The sequence below is a fragment of the Schistocerca gregaria genome, chromosome 9 (genome assembly GCF_023897955.1).
Source record: "Schistocerca gregaria isolate iqSchGreg1 chromosome 9, iqSchGreg1.2, whole genome shotgun sequence".
Lineage (NCBI taxonomy): Eukaryota > Metazoa > Arthropoda > Insecta > Orthoptera > Acrididae > Schistocerca > Schistocerca gregaria.
The window spans coordinates 244,572,834-244,592,519 of NC_064928.1; the positions used below are offsets into that span (position 1 = coordinate 244,572,834).

At 48.2% G+C, this 19,686-nt stretch overlaps 1 protein-coding gene across 1 annotated transcript in view; it reads left to right on the plus strand.

Annotated features, from left to right (window-relative positions):
* LOC126291874 (uncharacterized) overlaps nucleotides 1-18,844 on the plus strand; it is a 39,844-nt gene extending 21,000 nt beyond the window's left edge. Inside the window, exon 4 of the mRNA XM_049985599.1 lies at nucleotides 18,285-18,844. Within this exon, the coding sequence (XP_049841556.1) occupies nucleotides 18,285-18,757 (473 nt within the window). The 3' untranslated portion in view covers nucleotides 18,758-18,844. The remainder of the gene's footprint in view (nucleotides 1-18,284) is intronic.
* The last annotated feature ends 842 nt before the right edge of the window (nucleotides 18,845-19,686 follow it).

The window sequence follows — 19,686 nt, forward strand, 5'->3', positions numbered from 1 at the left end:
GCTATCCAGGAGTCCCTGCATACTCTTGCCCGTTGCGGCCGATCTGTGGCCATTATGTGGACCTCGGGCCATGTTGGGATACCCGGAAATGAAACTGTTGACCGCCTGGCGAAAGAGGCCACCAGTGCACCATCTCTGGAGATTGGCCTCCCGGCGACTGATTTGCGGGCACTATTACGCCGCAAAGTTTTCTATTTATGGGACACTGATTGGCGCAACCTGCCCGTGCCAAACTAACTCCGCCGTATCAAGGAGACGATTACTGTGTGGCGGTCATCCATGCGAGCCAACCGCAGGGACTCAGTCGTCCTTTGTCGGCTCCGCATTGGCCACACCCGACTCACGCACAGTTATTTACTGTGTCGTGAGGATCCCCGTCTTTGTCGTTGTGGGGCGTCCTTATTCTATTGGAGTGCGAACTTTTAACTGTTCTCAGGCAGACTTTTGCGCTGCCTGATACGCTCTCTGCGCTTTTATCTGACGACTCTTCCATAGCGGACATAGTTCTGCGTTTTATTCGGGCAGAGGGATTTTATCGCTTAATGTGTGTGTTTTTTGTGTTGATTCTGGCCTCTGGCCTAAGATTTGTCTGATTTTTCATGTGTTTCTCGGTGGTTGGCTTTTCCCTTTTTGTTTGTATGGTCGGCCAACCACCGTCACACTCTGTGAGATTTCAGTTCGTCTTGTGTGGTGTTTGTCTACGTCTCTCTTGTTCTGTGTCGTCTGTCTTATCGCCTGTTGATCGTTTTTATTCTCTGTGGGTGTTCTTAGTATTTGGAAAAAAGGACCGATGACCGTAGCAGTCTGGTCCCTTCAACCCCCACAAACCAACCAACCTAACCTCCTCCGGGACCAACCGCACAGTCCATGACGGCAGTGCCTCAGCCCGCTCGGCTAATCCCGCGCGGCGGTAGTACGTCATCGCTTGCTGGTGGTGCACCGCCAGCAGTCTCTAAGTGGGCAAAGTCTAACTTCAATGCTACGAAATATGACCCCAAAGCCAGCCGCAGTGGTAGAGTGGTTCTAGGTGCTTCAGTGCGGAACCGCGCGACTACCATGGTCGCAGGTCCGAATCCTGCCTTGGGCATGGATGTGTGTTGTCCTTAGGTTAGTTACGTTTAAGTAGTTCTAGGTGGCTGATGACCTCAAATGTTAAGTCCCATAGTGCTCAGAGCCATTTGAACCACGACCCCAAATCATTACCCTCCCTGGCCACACAATGGGAGGAATACCAGGCTGGCAGCGAAGCTTATTCGCCCCAGTACTTCCTACGTACGAGAGTTGAAGGGGAATAATTCATGTCCATGAAGCCTCAGTTTTTTGTGGAGCATTTATAGGACAAGCTTGAGGAGGTTGAGGGCTTGTCCAAAATGCGCTGTGGGTCAGTCTTGATAAAAACAGCATCCTCTGCCCAGTCATGGGCATTATTCGCTTGTGACAAGCTGGGGAATGTTTACCATCACGCCCCATGAGAGTTTAAATATGGTCCAGGGTACTATAGTCCACATAGACCTTCTTTTTCAGTCTGACGACGAACTGCGCGCCAGTTTAGAGCGTCGAGGTGTTCATTTCATTCAGCGCGTCCATCGGGGTCCGAGGGAAAACCAGGGTGCCACCAGTGCCTTCATTTTGGCCCTTGAGGTTGACACCTTGACAAGGTCAAGGTGATGGTCTACCGCTGTGACGTCAAGCCATATGTCCCTCCCTCGATCCGGTGCTTTAAGCACTGGACGTTCGGCCATATGTCTTCCGCTGTATAAGACCTGAAACCTGGTAGTCAAGGGAAGGCACGATTCGGTTAAGATTGTGGACGGGGCCGTAATCAGTTACTATTGGTTGCCTTTTACAGTTACACACAATTTATTTTAAACCAGAAATTCCAGACTCAACAATAAATAAAAATACTAAGTTTATTAATGAAGCAATAAAAAACTGTAAGTGTTCTTAGTTTTCAGTGAGTTAAAATTTAGCAAATGATCATAAAATATACAACAGATGTTTTAAAAGCAAGTCACTATGATCTAGGCAGACGCCCTTACACGCCAGGAACGGCAATAATATAATAAAATTTAGAAACCTGCTGTAAAACAGCAAACACAATAGCAAAGGTTAATTAAAACAAGCAACTGATCACCAAATGGGTGAAATAAGATAGTAAACTTTGTAAGATAACCATTAACATCCACTGAACACTACTCTGATAGATTTATTCCAGAGGGCGATCAGAACTATTAACTAGACATATATAACCTCTAATGTAGACATTACAGGGTATTGTAGTAAATAAAATAATAAAACACAAACACCAGTACATAAGTTCGTTAAAGGGTACTGAGGGATATTATACCCGCAGAAGGCGTGGACTGAAGGAGCGTTACACTGAACTACTGCCCATCAGACATCCTTTTAGACCACACGTCTTACAAGAACCAAGGGGGCCACAGACGGTGCTCCAGGCATCGACCTCTGGAAAGGTCCAGCAACAAACAGTTTAACGAGCGATGAGACAGGCAGCCAGGAGTTGCATTCACTTCACAAGATGGTAACTCAGACTAGTGGCAGTCTAACGAATGACTAATGATCTTGCTGGAGTTAACTGACGTCCGATAAACCAGATGCAACAATGGAACAACTCGCCAAAGCCGGAGCCGGCGGTCTGCGCTGCGTCCCCAGAATACTGTGCATAGAGAGCCTGGAACGAGAGAGGAATCACTACCACCACAGCAGAAGAATCATCAACCGGCCTACAATCAAGAAAGCTGCCAAAACTACACGCCTTACCGGACAGTAGCGGCAAGGTTAGGAAACGTACACTGCCGTTACATGCACTTAGCCCCAGGGCAGGTAACTGGGGTGTCAGCAATCACCAGCAAGAAAAATTTCCACTGGTTGAACTTAACAAATTGTAACAATTTAAACGCAGTAAACAGTAATAAGTCGAGGAAAGCTAATACGTCTTCCCCAAGCACTCCATTCGCTGCTCTTCGCGTCGGCGACACTGAGCAGCAACAGGAACCCAAGTCACTGGAGAATCGCGAGATACCACAATGGCAGGGGTTCCTCTACTTGGATTAAAATGTACTCTTCTTAAAGCGTGCTGGATCCAGCTTACGACGAGGTCGGTGACCACAGCCCTTCCATCCGGCAGTCCTTGCGTGCCGTCAGTGGTTCAGTGTTTCGGCACTGCTCCGACCTGTCTGCTCCTCAGTCCCCAACAGAACTGGCTCTCACGACCCGGAAAAACGATGTCGACGCCCTAAAGATAGGACCGACCGCTGCTGCCACTAGCAGACATGCAACACGAGAACAACACAAACAACCGCAACGATGCCAATTAAATGATACTGTCTGGCCTCACTCAAGTGTGCATCAGCAAGAGCAAACCATTCAAAGCACCTAGCTAGCTGAATGGTACCGACCGTTAGGTACAAATAAGAGTAGGTTGACATGTAGGCAGATAAAGTTTTCCAGTGTTCAGTAAGCAAACAAGATCCGCTTGGTGGACTGACAGACCTACATTGAGGTTAAGACGAAATTTGAGCACCTACGTCCTATGGCTATGACCTCTTACGCCGCCGCTGCGAGAACAGTTGCCGCCCCCGTCAGTTCCTTGCTTTCCTGTCGCCTCTCACAAACTGAAGACTACACCTGGACTCTCGATGATGGGGGCACTTCCCTCCCTGTTGATACTTCGGAAACACCCCACCAACCATCGGGGATATCAGTCCCCACTTCTGAGCTGGAGAAACGTCTTTCTTGGCTCATCCCACTAGGAAGGCGTCTCTTGGGCCACTCCCTTCCCAGGTTTCTGCTAGTGGGAAAGACATCTGCCAGTGGCTGAAGAGCCCAAAAGCAGCCGGTCATAGGGCTTCACGCTCATCTTCAGTCCTGTCAACCCATCCAGCGAAACCCAAGGAGCAGCGAGAGAAATCCAAAAAGGGTCCCCAAGACAAAGGGAATTGCGGTGGCACCCATACCACTGCTACCTACAAGCTCTGCGTCTTCAGATGTGGAGATTCTGGCATCCGCTGAGGACCTAGATCTCACTGGACCCTCAAACACAATTGATATAGACGGCTCAGGCAAAAAAGTCGGTGGCAGCAGGTAACCCTGACGCGTAAACTGCCTCATTCAATGTTCCATGCCTTCCCAGTCTCACAATGACGTCATCCTTCAGTGGAAATGCTACGAGTTTTTCTCTACCTGGCTGAGCTGCGGCAACTGTTACGCTTTTCCCTCCAGGAAACCTGATTCCTGGCAATGCGGACCCTAGCCCTGAACGGCTATAAGGAATACTACAGGAACTGTAGCGACTATAATAGTGTCAGTCTGTAGTGAACCTGTGCCCCTTCAAACTCCTCTTGAAGCTGTGGCTGTCAGAACGACGACGACACACGAAATAACTGTCTGCAATGTGTATCTTCAGATGGTGCAGTATCGCTGAATGTATTAAATGCACTGATTGAACAACTCCCTAAACCTTTCTTACTTCTAAGAGATTTTAACGCCCATGACCCCTTGTGGGAAGGCACCGTGCTTACTGGCCGAGGCAGAGATGTCGGAACTTCACTGTCTCTGTTCGACCTCTGCCTCCTAAACACTGGGGCCGCAACACATTTCAGTGTGGCTCATGGTAGTTACACGGCCATTGATTTATTAATTTGCAGCCCGCTGGAGAGCGCAAGACTACCTGTGTTGTAGTGACCACTTCCCCATCTTCCTATCTCTGCAGTGGCGTCAGGCCCACAGAAGACTGCCCAATTGGCTTTAAACAAGGCGGACTGGGAAACTTTCACCTCTGCTGTCACTGTTGAATCTCCCCCACACAGTAACATCGATGTGACGGTTGAGCAGGTGACTACAACAATCGTTTGTGGCAGAAAACAGGATCCCTCGCTCTTTAGGGCGCCTGAGTCGTAAGGCAGTCCTTTGGTGGTCGCCGGCAGTCGCTGAAGCAATTAAGGAGCGTCGGCGATCTCTACAGTGGCATAAGTGGCATCCTTGCCTAGAGCACTTCATAGCCTTCAAATGGCTCCGTGCCCGTGTTCACTACCTTATCAAACAACGGGAGGAGTGTTGGGAGAGATACGTCTCCACCATTGGGTGCCACACGTCACCTTCCCAAGTCTGGGCAAAGATCAAACGTCTTTTCGGGTACGAGGCCCCAACAGCTGTCCCTGGTGTTATAAATAGCGAGTTATGTACCGACGAAAACGCGATTGCCAAGCACTGTGCTCGAGCCTCTGCGTCGGAGAATTACCTCCCAGCCTTTCGCACACTCAAACGCCGGCTGGAAGGGAACGTCTTTCCATGCACTACACGATGGAGTGAACCCTGTAATGCCCCCTTTACAGAGTGGGAGCTTATAAGTGCCTTGCACATTGCCCTGACACAACTGCTGGGCCAGATCAGATCCACAGTCAGATTAAACATATCTAGCCTGACTACGACATATCATCCTCAACCGGATGTGGTGTGATGGTGTCTTTCAATGCAGTGCCAGGAGAGCACCATCCTTTCGGAGCTCAAACCCGGTAAAACCCCGCTTGATGTGGATAGCTATCGGCCCATCAGCCTCACCAACGTTTTTGGTAAGCTGCTAGAGGGTATGGTGGGTCGAAGGTTGGGTTAGGTTCTGGAGTGACATGGCCTACTGGCTCCATGTCAGGGTGGTTTCTGCCCAGGTCACTCTAACACTGATAATCCTGTCCCTCGCGTCTGCCATTCAAACAGCCTTTTCCAGACACCAACACCTGGTTGCCGTGGTTTGTGATTTACGAAATGCATGAAACACTATCAGGCGATATCATATCTTTGACGCATTATATGACTGGGGTCTCAGATTGTTATCCAAAATTTTCTCTCGCTTCGTACTTTGTGTCCAAGTTGGTGCCTCCCATAGTCCCCCCTCCACCCCCCCCCCCCATATCCAGGGGCTCCTGCAGGGCTTTGAATTGAGTGTCTCTATTTTTAGTGGCCATTAATGGTCTAGCAGATGATGTAGGGCCATCTCTCACCTTCACTGTATGCAGACGATTTCAACATTCCGTACTGCTCCACCAGGACTGGTGATGCTGAGCGGCGCCTACAGGGAGCCATTCACAAGGTGCAGTCATGGGCTCTAGCCCACGGCTTCCAGTTTTCAGCAGCAAAGTCGTATGTCACGGGTTTCTGTCGGCGTCGTACCGTTCATCCAGAAACAGAACTTTACCTTAATCACGATCCACTCACTTTAGTGGAGACATACCAATTCCTAGGACTGGTTTTCGATGCTCAATTGACTTGGCTTCATCTATGTCAGCTTAAGCGTAAGTGCTGGCAACATGTCAGTGCTCTCTGCTGCCTGAGCAACACCAACTGGGGTGCAGGTCGCTCTACGCTGCTGCAGCCCTACTGAGCCTTTGTTCAGTCCCACTTTGACTAAGGGAGTCTGGTTTATGGTTCGGCGGCACCTTCAGAATTGCGTTTATTCGACCCAGTGCACCACTGCGGCATTCACCTAGCGACAAGAGCTTTTAGGAGCAGTCTGGTGACAGCGTCTGTGGAGGCTTGAGTCCCCCCAATTGCAGGTTAGGCGTGCACGACTGCTGGCCAATTACGTGGCACATGTTCTCCTGCTCATCCGAATCAGCCTCCTTTTCCCACCCACGGCGGATCTCCCGCATCGACGGCCCCGTTCAGGGCTTCAAATTGCAGTTCGTGTCCGATCCGTTCTGTCCGAACTGGAGTCCTATACTTGCGGTCCATTCACGTACACCTCCATGGTGTACGCCTAGGCCGCGGCTTCGCCCGGTCCTTTCACGTGGCCCAAAGAAGTCTGCTAACACCACGGCTCTCCGCTGCCACTTCCTCTAGATTCTTGACATGTACCGAGGCCACGAAGTGGTTTACACCGACGGCTCGATGGCTGATGCTCATGTCGGATTCGCGTATGTCCATGGAAGAGGTATTGAAAAGTATTCCTTGCCCGATTGCTGCAGTGTTTTCACGGCGGAGCTGGTGGGTATATCTCGTGCTCTTGAGCACATCTGTTCATGTTCTGGAGAGGCGTTTGTTCTGTGTACGGACTCCTTGAGCCGCCTACAAGCTAACGACCAGTGCTACCCTCGCCATCTTTTGGTAGCGACCATGCAGGAGTCCATCTGTGCCCTGGAACGGTCCAGTCGTTCAGTGGTCTTTGTCGGCACCTCAGGTCACGTCGGAATCTCGGGCAATTAACTTGCTGACGGGCTGGCCAAAAAGGCTACGCAGAAACCGCTTATGGAGATCGGCTTCTCTGCAACTGACCTGCATTCAGTACTACACCCCAAGGATTTGCGGCTTCGGGAGGCGAAATGGTATAACTTCAGCACGCACAACAAACTGCATGCTGTTAAGGAGACTACAAATGTGTGGCAGTCCTCCATGCGGGCCTCTCGCAGGGACTCAGTGGTTCTCTGCCGGCTCCGCATTGGCCTCGCTTTGGTGAGCCACGGCTGCCTCCTGCGGCGCCCGGCTGAGGGTGGCCCATATCTTAGTGAGCCGTCCTTCTGTGGTTGCCCTGTGACAGACCCTTCAGTTACCGGACTCACAGCCATTAATTTTAGCTGACAACGCTTCATCAGCTAATTTAGTTTTACGTTTTATACGTGAAGGTGGGTTGTATCATTTTAAATAAGTTTTAGCGCATGCCCTTTGTCCCTTTGTGTTTGAACACTAATGCTTTTAGGGTGAATCTTTTAATGTGTCGCAGGGTGGCTGGATTTCCCTTTTTATCCTCATGGTCGGCCAGCCACGGTCATCTGTTCTTTTTACCCCTTCTGTTTCTTGCTTATTTGTAGTTTTCTCTTCCTGTTTTGTCCACTGTAGTATTGGTTGCCCTTCTGTTACTCTTCTGGTTCTTCCTTTCTCCTGTTATTGTGTTGTACGTCTCCTCTTTTTTCCGTTGTAATTATTTTACCGGGAACATGGGAACGATGACCTAGCAGTTTGATCCCTTCCCGCCCCCTCTTTCAATCAACTAACCAACCACACACTAAAAATCTTCCAGTTGCATCCCGTTTCGCCGCGGCATCATGCACTGATGGTGGTTGTCAGTACTTTACATTGAACCCATTAATCATTCAGCAAGGTGTGACACATCTGCAGGCACACTGAAGCCCTCCACTCGCTTAAGCAATAGCTTTTCTTCTTGAGACAAAGTGCCTTTTAAGCCCAAAAGCTTAAAGCTATGCTTCTCCACAGATACCCCGTTCGTGTAGAGGCTCGTAAAACACCGAATTCATGTAGTTGGGCTGGTTGACGGAATCACTGAGGTAGATATACATTATTTTCTTTTTGATCAAGGTGTAACCAGTCCATCAGGTTATGAAGACGGTTGATGCAGGATTAGTGCCTACCCTCACCCTCTTAATATTTAATCGACTGGAGCTCGCATTGTAGATCAAGGTGGTCTATGAAGCCATCGAGAGATCCTACACATTGAACCTAATGTGTTGCTACCAGTGTCAGCGTTATAACCGTACCTGCGTGCCATGTAAAGACTCTGCCAAATGTGTAACTTGTGACTCGGATGTTAATAAGGGGATTATCCATCTTCTCCTCCCCACTGCGTTAATTGCACTAGCAACCGTGCCACTTCATCCCACAAATGTCTAGTGTACCTCAGTGAGCAAGCCATTCAGCAGACTGGGTGAAGGGAAAGGTACCACCCCATGTCGCTCGCAAAATGTCGTCTACCCAAAAGCCACTGTCCAGCAGCTACAGTACCATTGTTGGTAAATCACAGCCCACAAGAGATGTAGCCATGCACACCCGCTACCTCCAGTTCAGTTATACGGTTTTGAAATCGCCTAGTTCTAAGGTGACATTCTCACCTCTGTCCACTGCAGTTAAACACACCAAAAAACCTTCGCACACTGGTGAAGTCATTGTGATGCAACCATAAGCACGGAAATTTAAAACGGAATATTCCCAGAATGCCTTTTTGTGCTCGTCAGCGAACGTATGGGTTCACGTCGGGTAGACTAAAAGGTATCGAGGGGTCGAACGTTACTCCTCTTCCCCACATCGGAGATCCTCTACAAAAGTAACACCGTGCAGCACCTCTGTCGGTTCGACATCCATTTCACCAGTGGGGATTACCAACTGATTCTCCACCCTGGAGTCAGCTGACACATCCAGGTAGGTTACTAGTGCCTCTGTAGACAAAATGGAACAAGGTCCTCCAGCTTCACAGCACTGCAGTAGTGTGCGACCGAAATCTGACGCTCCGCAGCCACTGGTCTAATTCTCCTTCTAGCAGAAAGATCTCTTATAGTACAATATGGCTGATCTCCAGTGGAAAATTCGTGGCACCAGATCACTAGGGCAGACTCAAAGCTGCCATTGCGAATTGCCAGTCTCCAAGAAACGAAATTACTCCCTAAAGACTGCTTCAGCCTGTTACACTTCACAGCAGCAGATTTCGACCTTCCCTTCTGAGAAAGGAACTCCATCTGAGAGGGGCGTCACGACGCTCATTTGGGACGACATCCTTAGTCAAATTATTTCATTGAATACCCAGGTACAAGTTGTTGCTGTCCGTCTTTCTCCAGTTATACCTTTTCCCTATGTAAAATCTACATACCACCATCCTCTGACCTCACCAAGACAGACATACTGCAGCTTACCTCTCAGCTCCCTCAACACTTTCTGCTAGGTGGCGACTTGAACACCCACCATCCCGTTTGGGGCTCTCTGGGAAACTGTTAGAGAGGCTCTCTCCTGGTAGATATTCTCAACCAGTTTATGGTTCAAATGGCTCTGAGCACTATAGGACTTAACTTCTGAGGTCATCAGTCTCCTAGAACGTAGAACTACTTAAACCTAACTAACCTAAGGATATTATACACACCCATTCCCGAGGCAAGATTCGAACCTGCGACCGTAGCGGTCACGCGGTTCCAAACTGTAGCACCTAGAACCGCTCGGCCACCCCGGCTGTCAACCAGTTTCCTCTCATTACTCTCCACACAGGTGGCTCCACCCTTTTCCAGATTCCAACCACACTTTCCCGCACCTGCATCCTCTGTTCTGTGCGGCACAGCTTGCCCACACTCCAGAGTGGTCCGTCCCCTCAGGCACATACTCGAGCGACCATTTCCAGTGCGCAATTCGTCACGTCTGATCTGTGTGCACGACCAACTAGAAAATTACTTAAGCTGACTGGAAGCTCCGCTAACCCCTTAGACGATCAACGTTTCCACAGCAGTGATGGTCCAGTAGAGTCCATTGCGAATAGTATTCTTACCGCCGCAGTGTCAAATTCCCCGAGTCTCTTACCTACCATGTGTGACGTGGGCTGAGGAATGCTGCGAGGCAGTTCACGCGCGAAGGCGTGCCCTCAGTCACTTCGAACGCTGTCCCAAAAAGAGAACTGTACTCGCCATAAACATTTCCGGGTATAGTGTAGTAGCATTATCAGAGATTCTTTTACTGTTTTACTCCCTCTTCAGTTTCAGGTAACCTACATCAGATATTTGGAAACAGGGTACATCTTCCAGTTGCTGGCCTGACTGGTGACGTCATTGTTGACATTATCGATATTTCAAAAACCTTGGATTGATAGTTGAGATATAAAGCTCTGCCCGTCATTATCTTTCCTTTCTTCCTTCCTTCCTTCCTTCCTTCCTTCCTGCCTGCCTGCAAGAGCATTACTCTCTTTCTAGTAGCTCATTTATATAGATTGTGAACAGCAACGGTCCTTTACGTCTGTCGATTTACTTTCGTTAAGAGCGACGTGATGAGTTCTATCTGAAAAGTCTTGAGACCAATCTCAAGTCTGCTCTGATACTCAGTGAGCTCGTAGTTAACTCATTAAACGGCAATGCGGGCGGTGACAAATGTTTTACTGAAACCAAGGAACACGGCATCAACCTAAGCGCCGTTGTCCACTTCGCTATGGATCTCCTGGAGCAATAGGGCGAGCTGACTTTCGCAGGATCTCTGTTTGCGAAATCCATGTTGACATTTATAGAAGAGACCTTCACTGCCCAAAAACGTCGTAATTCTTGGTAATGAACGACGTTCCATAATTCTAAAACAGATTCACGTCAATGATGTTTTTGTTATTATTGTCTTCAGTCCTGAGACTGGTTTGATGCAGCTCTCCATGCTACCCTATTCTGTGCAAGCTTCATCTCGCAGTACCTACTGCAACCTACATCCTTCTGAATCCCTCTACGATTTTTACCCTCCACGCTACCTCAAATTCTAAATTGGTGATTACTTGATGCCTCAGAACATGTCCTACCAACCGGTCCCTTCTGCTTGTCAAGTTGTGCCACAAACTCTTCTCCCCAATTCTATTCAATACCTCCTCATTAGTTACGTGATCTACCCAGCTAATCTTCAGCATTCTTCTGTAGCACCACATTTCGAAAGCTTCTATTCTCTTCTTGTCCAAACTAGTTATCGTCCATGTTTCACTTCCATACATGGCTACACTCCAAACAAATACTTTCAGAAACGACTTCCTGATACATAAATCTATATTCGATGTTAACAAATTTCTCTTCTTCAAAAACGCTTTCCTTGCCATTGCCAGTCTACATTTTATATCCTCTCTACTTCGACCATCATCAGTTATTTTACTTCCTAAATAGCAAAACTCCTTTACTACTTTAAGTGTCTCATTTCCTAATCTATTTCTCTCAGCATCACCCGATTTAATTTGACTACATTCCATTATCCTCGTTTTGCTTTTGTTGATGTCCATCTTATATCCTCTTTTCAAGACACTGTCCATTCCGTTCGACTGCTCTTGAAAGTCCTTTGCTGTCTCTGACAGAATTACAATGTCATCGGCGAACCTCAAAGTTTTTATTTCTTCTCCATGAATTTTAATACCTACTCCAAATTTTTGCTTTTGTTTCCTTTACTGCTTGCTCAATATACAGATTGAATAACATCGGGGAGAGGCTACAACCCTGTCTCACTCTTTTCCCAACCACTGCTTCCCTTTCATGCCCCTCAACTCTAATAACTGCCATCTGGTTTCTGTACAAATTGTAAATAGCCTTTCGCTCCCAGTATTTTACCCCTGCCAACTTTAGAATTTGAAAGAGAGTATTCCAGTGAACATTGTTAAAAGTTTTCTGTAAGTCTGAAAATGCTAGAAACATAGGTTTGCCTTTTCTTAATCTTTCTTCTAAGATAAGTCATAGGGTCAGTATTTCCTCGCGTGTTCAAACATCTCTACGGAATCCAAACTGATCTTCCCCGAGGTCGGCTTCTGCCAGTTTTTCCATTCGTCTGTAAAGAATTCGTGTTAGTATTTGCTTATTAAATTGACTGTTCGGTAATTTTCACAGCTATCAACACCTGCTTTCTTTGGGGTTGGAGTTATTATATTCTTCTTGAAGTTTGAGAGTGATAAGCCCTGGCTCATACATCTTACTCATCAGATGGTAGTTTCGTCGGGGTGGCTCTCCCAAGGCTATCAGTAGTTGTAATGGAATGTTGTCTACTTCCGGGGCCTTGTCAATGATATAGGTCTCTAATTGTGTGGATTTGTCTTACGACCTTACTTAAAAACGGGAACGACCTGCGATTTTTTCCAGTCGTTAGTTACATTTCGTTGTTCGATCGATCTACAATAAACTACTGCTGGCAGGGGAGCAAGTTCTTCCGCATAAGCTTTATAGTATCTTACAGGTATCTCATCTGGTCCTGAAGTCTTTCCGCTACTAAGCGTCAGTTGCTGCTTTCCAGTTTCGTGATCGGTAATTTCAATATCTGCCGTTACAATGTTCGCACGACGATTGCAGGGAGGGACAGTGCTACAATCTTCCGGGGTGAAACAACTTTGGAAGACCGAATTCAGTATTTCGGCCTTCTGTTATCTTTCATTTCGGTGCCGGTGTGGTCGCTGATAGAATCAATAGATGATTTTGACTCACTGCTTGATTTTTACCTGCGACCAAAATCTCTTAGGGGGTTTTACTCAGGTCGGTTGACAACGCCTTACTTTCAAAATCATTGAACACTTCTGTCATTGCTCTCCTTACGCCCATTTTCACTTCGTTCAGCTTTTTTCTCTTTAACTGAGATAAAGTGGTCTTTGTTTACGTAACGCTTTTCTGGCACGGCTATTAAACCAGGGTGGATCTTTCCCATTCCTTAAAATCTTACTCGGAACATACTTGTCTAGGGCATATTGAACAACGCCTTTGAACTTTTTCCGTTTGTTCTCCACATCTTCGTCCTTATCACCAAATATTCGATGCTGACTGCTGAGATATTCTAAAATTTGTATCCTGTCACCCTTGCTGAGCAAATATATCTTCCTACCTTTCTTAACATCCGTTGCAGGACCCGTCGTCATAGATTCTATCACAGCCTTACAATCACTGATACCTTCCTCTACGTTGACTTATTCGATAAGTTCAGGTGTTTTGCCAGGAGGTGTAGGATGTTACCCTCATCAGTTGGTTCTCTATCAACTCAATGTAATTTTCGGGCAAGACATCATCCAGTCAATGCCACACGGTTTCGTGTGTCTGGCACCAGTTGTGATGGCATAACACTTAGTGTATACCTAGCAAGTTGAAGTCACCCCCTATTACAACGGTATGACGGAAAATTTCTAGTGATGTGCTGCAAGTTCTGTCTGAGTCACTCAACTACAGATGCTGACTCAGGTGGTCTATAAAAGCATCCTATCACCATTTTTGACCGTTTTTTGTTAATGTCACCCATATTAATTCACATTCGGCATACGTGGTAACCTCACAAGATCTTATAGAATTTTTTTTAGTGCAATAGACACGCTGCCACCATTGGCGACTAACCTATCCTTACTATAAATATTCCAATTTGAACTTAGGATTTAGTTGTCATTGACATGTTTTCAACCAGCTTTCTGTTCCCAATATTATTTGTGCATTATAACTTTCAGTAAGCGTTACTAATTCTGGGACCTTTTTTGGATGTTCTTGCAGTTTACTTTAATCATAGTAATACTTTCTATCTCTGACCTGCGAAGACCAAGATTCCCTGAGGTTGCTGTGGCTACGTTAACAGGAAAATCGTCTTTGCTCCCAAGGGAGAGGTTCTCTAACCTAAAAAAGGCCCATGTGCATTCCACACGCACATCCCGTTCCCAGTAGCCGTTTCCTGCATGTAGTGCACGCCTGACCTATTAACGAGAACCCTAAATTTCTGCACCCTACAGCGGAGGTCCAGAAATTCGCGTCAGATACCCTAGCAGAGCCGTCTGAGTCTCTGGCTTAGAATTTCAGCTATGCTCCAAACCAGATACCTAGTGTTGATACCATCGGTACGATACTACAAATGGACAGCTTAGCCTGCACTCTGCGTGCGTTGCTAGTTGCCTTCAGCAAATCATCCAGCCACCGAAAGGAACCGAATGCAGACAGGAATTATTTCCCGCCTTGCCTGCTATCTCCCTGAGGGGCTTCATCGCCCGCCTAACGTTGCAGCTCCCAATGACAAGCATAGCCAACCTCGGTACTCGCACGGACTGGGTAGGAGAAGCGGCCGCTGGCCCAACAGGAGCTAAGGCGCAGCGCCCGCGCGGGATTAGCCGAGCTGTCAGGGGCGCCCACGGCCTGCTCCCACTTTCGCCTTCCACCCAGTGACGCGCGAACTCACTGCCACCCACTCTGGAGTGAGGACGGACCCGTCAGATGTTGCTTACCGGAAGCCGCAGTGACGTCCGGGTCACCAGGGGATTCCAGTGGCATCAGAGGTGTCGCAGGTCTCGTCACTGGCGCCCCGACGTTACCGCAACTTCGAGCACCAGCTGGAAGCTTGTCGACGGCGGCCAACGCAGCTTCCAGCTGTTCATGGACAGCAGCCAACTCCGCTTGTCTGCTCACAACGAGCAGAGTCCTTAGCCATACTGTACTGTGTATAAAATAGATCTAGGGTGGCAAATGTCACTACTGAGTTTGAAAACATACCAAAAGAGAATAAAATAACACTAAAAGTTGCTGTGCAGATTCATGGGGAGCTGATCAGAAAATCCTCCTCCGCTTACATCTTGGCCGAAAAGTGGAACGACATCTCGTGCAATACTGTTCAAAGTAATAAACTTCACACAGTGAAGGAGTCTCCTGCAGTTTGCTTGGAAGGAGTCCACTGTTTTATGCTGTCTACACGTTGGTCATACCAGGCTCGCCCACTGTTTCCTCCTGCGTAACGACCCACCCCCAAAATGTTGTGGGGCCAGACTGACACCATCTCGCAAGTTGTGGGCATGTATCCTTCTTTCAGCCCTTCGTGCTTAGTACATTAGCAACGATTCACTGATGTTTGAACTGATCCTCAGTTTCCTCTGTGGAAGTGGTTTTTATTTCCAGATATAAGGTTTTGCTTTACTCCTGGAGCAGGGACAGGATGGTTGTGGTTGGGACTTCTATCCGTGTCTTCTCGGGCTGGGATCCGATAGCAACTCCCCCATGGAAAGATCGCCCCTTTTTTCCAGTTTTTGGATTTGGTATCACCTTTTTGCCTTTTACTCTGTTTTAATTTCATTATTTTATAGTTTCTCTCGTGATTGGATCCATCCACTTTTATCGGACCCCCTTTCTTCTGTGAGTAACTTCGGAATCGTGGGACTAATAAACTTCACCATTTGGTCTCAAAAACCACCTCAATCAGTCCTCCGCTTATATTAATCCCTTGTCCGATCAATAATGTACTGTTCTGCTTACTCATCTACACGACCATCTATTTAAGGCTGCCTGAATAAAGTCCACCGTCAAGGCATGTTTGCTCACTGAAGCTTTCTACACTGTCCCATCTATGCAGAAGCTGCCCAACTATTCCTGCCACACAGGTGCGACGTTCTCGTCAGCAGATACGTGTGACATGTCCTCATTCCCAACCATCCCTCCTAGTCATCCTTTTCTCATGCCTCCCTTGACTGCCAATGAGGGATAAGCGGAACTTGTTTGTTGCCTTCTGGAGTTGTCTGATGGACTGCTTTGGAATCCAAACCTCATGTTACCTGCCATGTTCTCGATGGGTGAGAGTCCTTCACTGCCTTGGCTTTGTCTGGAGGGTCAGTGTTCATCTTGGATTTAATTCCTTTCTCAAGGACACTACCCTAGTTTCGACCTGTCGCTGTGTTTCTCCAACTTTGCACACAACCAGGAGATGGCTCATTCATCTACACTGGTGGCACCAAGACCCACCGTGGTGTAGGATGTCTTTGACGATGGCGACAAACATTAAAGTACCTGCTTGTGGACCAGTGCTCGACTTCTCCGTCTTCTATCAGGCCACCCAGTACAGCCAAGGGCACACGCTTCTAAATTGTATATTATGTTGCGATTCACTAAGTACCCTGCAGAGCCTGTGTGTACTATACGAGGACACAGACTTCCCCTTAGTACAACGAATCCAAGACTGACTGCACTCGCTGACTCATGGACCCAACATAATGTTCTTGTGGGTCCGTGGCCAGATCAGAGTGTTGGGGAATGAAGCTCCCAATGCTGATGCTGAGGCTGCTAGGCTAACTAGGCATCTCAGCTTTCTGTCCCTCCAGATGAACTCCGTGTTGCTGCACACAGGAACATTGTGTCCCTTTGCCGTGAACACTGGTCTCCTTCGTATGTAAACAACGAGAAAGTAAACACTTCCAAACGGCTTGGACGACTTCTTCTGGACTGTCTCGTCGTGTGAAAATACTTTTAGCTCGGCTGGACGTTAGGCACTGTCGTTCGTCACCTTCATTTATTATGTGGAGACCCCACACCACTCTGCTTACTGTAACCAACCATTAACAGTATGCTATTTTCTGACTCAATGCCTGTTTTACAATCGTTTACGTTGTATGTTTGCCGCCTCAATTATCAGATACGCTGTGGAGCCAAAGAAACTCGTACATCTGCCTAATATCGTGTAGGGCCCCCATGAGCCGCAACACGACGTGGTATGGACTCGAATAAGGTCTGAGGTAGTGCTGGAGGGAACTGACTCCATGAATCCTACAGGGCTGTCCATAAATCCGTAAGAGGACGAAGAGTTGATTTCTTCTGAAGAGCACATTGCAAGGTATGCCAGGTATGCTCAATGTTCATGTCTGGGGCGTTTGGTGGCCAGCGGAAGTTTCATTTCAGATTAGTGCTGCTTGGGCCACTGTAGCAGTCGTGGACGTGTGGGGTGTCGCACTGTCCTGCTGGAATTGTCCAAGGCCGTCGGAATGCACAGTGGACACGAATGGATGCAGGTGATCAGACAGCTTACACATGTCAGCTGTGAGAGCCGTATCTAGACGTATCAGGTGTCCCATATCACTCCAACTGCTGACTCCCCACACCAGTACAGAGCCTCCTGCACCTTGAACATTACCCTGCTGACATGCTGAGTCAACGTATTCATGAGGTTGTCTCCATACCCGTACACCTCCATCCGCTCGATACAATTTGAAGCGACTCATCCAACCTGGCAACATGTTTCCAGTCAACATCCCAATGTCGGTGTCGACCTGCCCAGCCGAGGAGTCAAGCTTTGTGTGGTGCAGCCATCAAGGGTAAACGAGTGGGTCCTCTGCTCCGAAAGTCTACATCGATTATGCGTCGTAGAATGGTTCGCGCGCTGACACTTGTTGATGGCCCAGCACTTAAATCTGCGGCAATTTGCGCAAGGGTTGCACTTCCGTCACGTCGAACATTTCTCTTCGGCCGTCGTCGGTCCCATTCTTAGAGTATCTCTGTCGGGCCGCAGCGAAGTCGGATTCCTGATATTCACGGTACGCTCGTGAAATGATCGTATGGGAAAAATCCCCACTTCATGACCACCTCGGAGATGCCGGGTCCTACCGCTCGTGCGCAGACTGTACCACCACGTTCAGACTCAGTTAAGTGTGGATAACCTGCCATTTCAGCAGCAGTACCCGGTTTAACCACTGCGCCACACACTTGTCTTATACAGGCGTTGACGACCTCAGCCCCGTATTCTGAATGTTTGCATATCTCCGTATTTGAATACGCATGCGTATAGCAGTTTCTTTGGCACTTCAGTGTATTTTAGCAAATACAGCTCGAGCTGCAGATAGCGTTTCACATTTCATGCGTTGTATTAATGACAGGAAGTTTGATCTTTCCTAGCTATCCCTCTACTACAGACGATTGGGCTCAGTTATAGACTTCAGCTTCATCTAGTAATTGACCGTTTAAAGTTGACACGAGGAGTTACTTGTCAGATGTTCTGCGACCTTAAGCGACAAAAACAACAAAGGTAAAACGTACTGTGACGAGGTGTGGTGCCTAATAGTGACGTTCAACGGGCAGGTTGCGCCGCCCTGCCGCCAGAAGAGTACGCGCAGCTGCAGCAGCTGGGGAGGCTGCGGAAGCTGTGGCTGCAGGACTGCCAGGCGCCGGGGCCCGAGCAGCGGGCGGCGCTGGCGGCCCGCAGCTGGCTGGAGTGGCTGGAGCTGGACCGCGCCGGTCTGGTGCCCGACCCGTCCTCGCTGGCGGCGGAGGACCCGTGGCTGCGCATCGGCCGCCACCTGGACGTCTCGCTCAAGGGGGACGTCCTGACGCTCCAGCTGCGCTCCGTCGACATCGACGCGTACGTCGACAAGCTGTCCGACGCGCTGCCGCTGCTCGAGGACCTGGGCGTCGGCGGCGGCCTGCTGGGCAAACTGGCCGGCCTGCACCGCTGTCCGGAGCTGCGAGAGCTCTGCGTAGAGTTCCAGAAAGGGCCTGAGCACAACGACCAGTCGACCGTAAGGGTCCGTGTAAAGTTGACAAGCTCTGAGTGAAGATGATTGACAAAGTAACAAACATTTAAAGCTGGCGCTCACTACTTGAGACAAGTCTTGACTTGATAGCACGAACGAAAAAATTGCTGACATCGAAATAAGTGTCAGACGAATCAAAAGACAACGGAAATCACTAAAGAGTCAAGTCCACTGGACTTGACGAGATACGAATTCCATCTTACACAGAGTAGGCGAAAGAACTTGGCCCCTTCTAACAGCCGTGTACAGCAAGTCTCTAGAGGAACGGAAGATTCCCAATGATCGGAAAAGAGCACAGGTAGTCCCAGTTTTTGAGAAGGGTCATCGAGCAGATGACCAAAACTATAGGCCTATATCTCTGACATCGATCTGTTGTAGAATTTCAGAACATGTTTTTTGCTCGCGTATCGTGTCATTTCTGGAAATATAGAATCTACTCTGTAGGAATCACCATGGATTCCGGAAACAGCGATCGTGAGATACCAAACTCGCTTTATTCGTTCATGAGACCAAGAAAATATTACAGGGTCCCAGGTAGATGCCATTTACCTTGACTTCCGGAAGGCGTTCGATATAGTCCCGCACTGTCGCCTGATAAACAAAGTAAGAGTCTACGGAATATCAGACCAGCTGTGTGGCTGGATTGAAGAGTTTCTAGCAAACAGAACACAGCATGTTGTTCTTGATGGAGAGACGTCTACTGACGTTAAAGTAACCTCTGGCGTGCCACAGGGGAGTGTTATGGGGCCATTGCTTTTCACTAATATAAATATAAATGACCTAGTAAATAGTGTCGTAAGTTCCATGCAGCTTTCCACGGATGTCGCTGTAGTATAAAGAGAAGTTGCAGCATTAGGAAATTGCAGCGAAATGCAGGAAGATCTGCAGTGGATAGACACTTGGTGCAGGGAGTGGCAACTGACCCTTAACATAGACAAATGTAATGTATT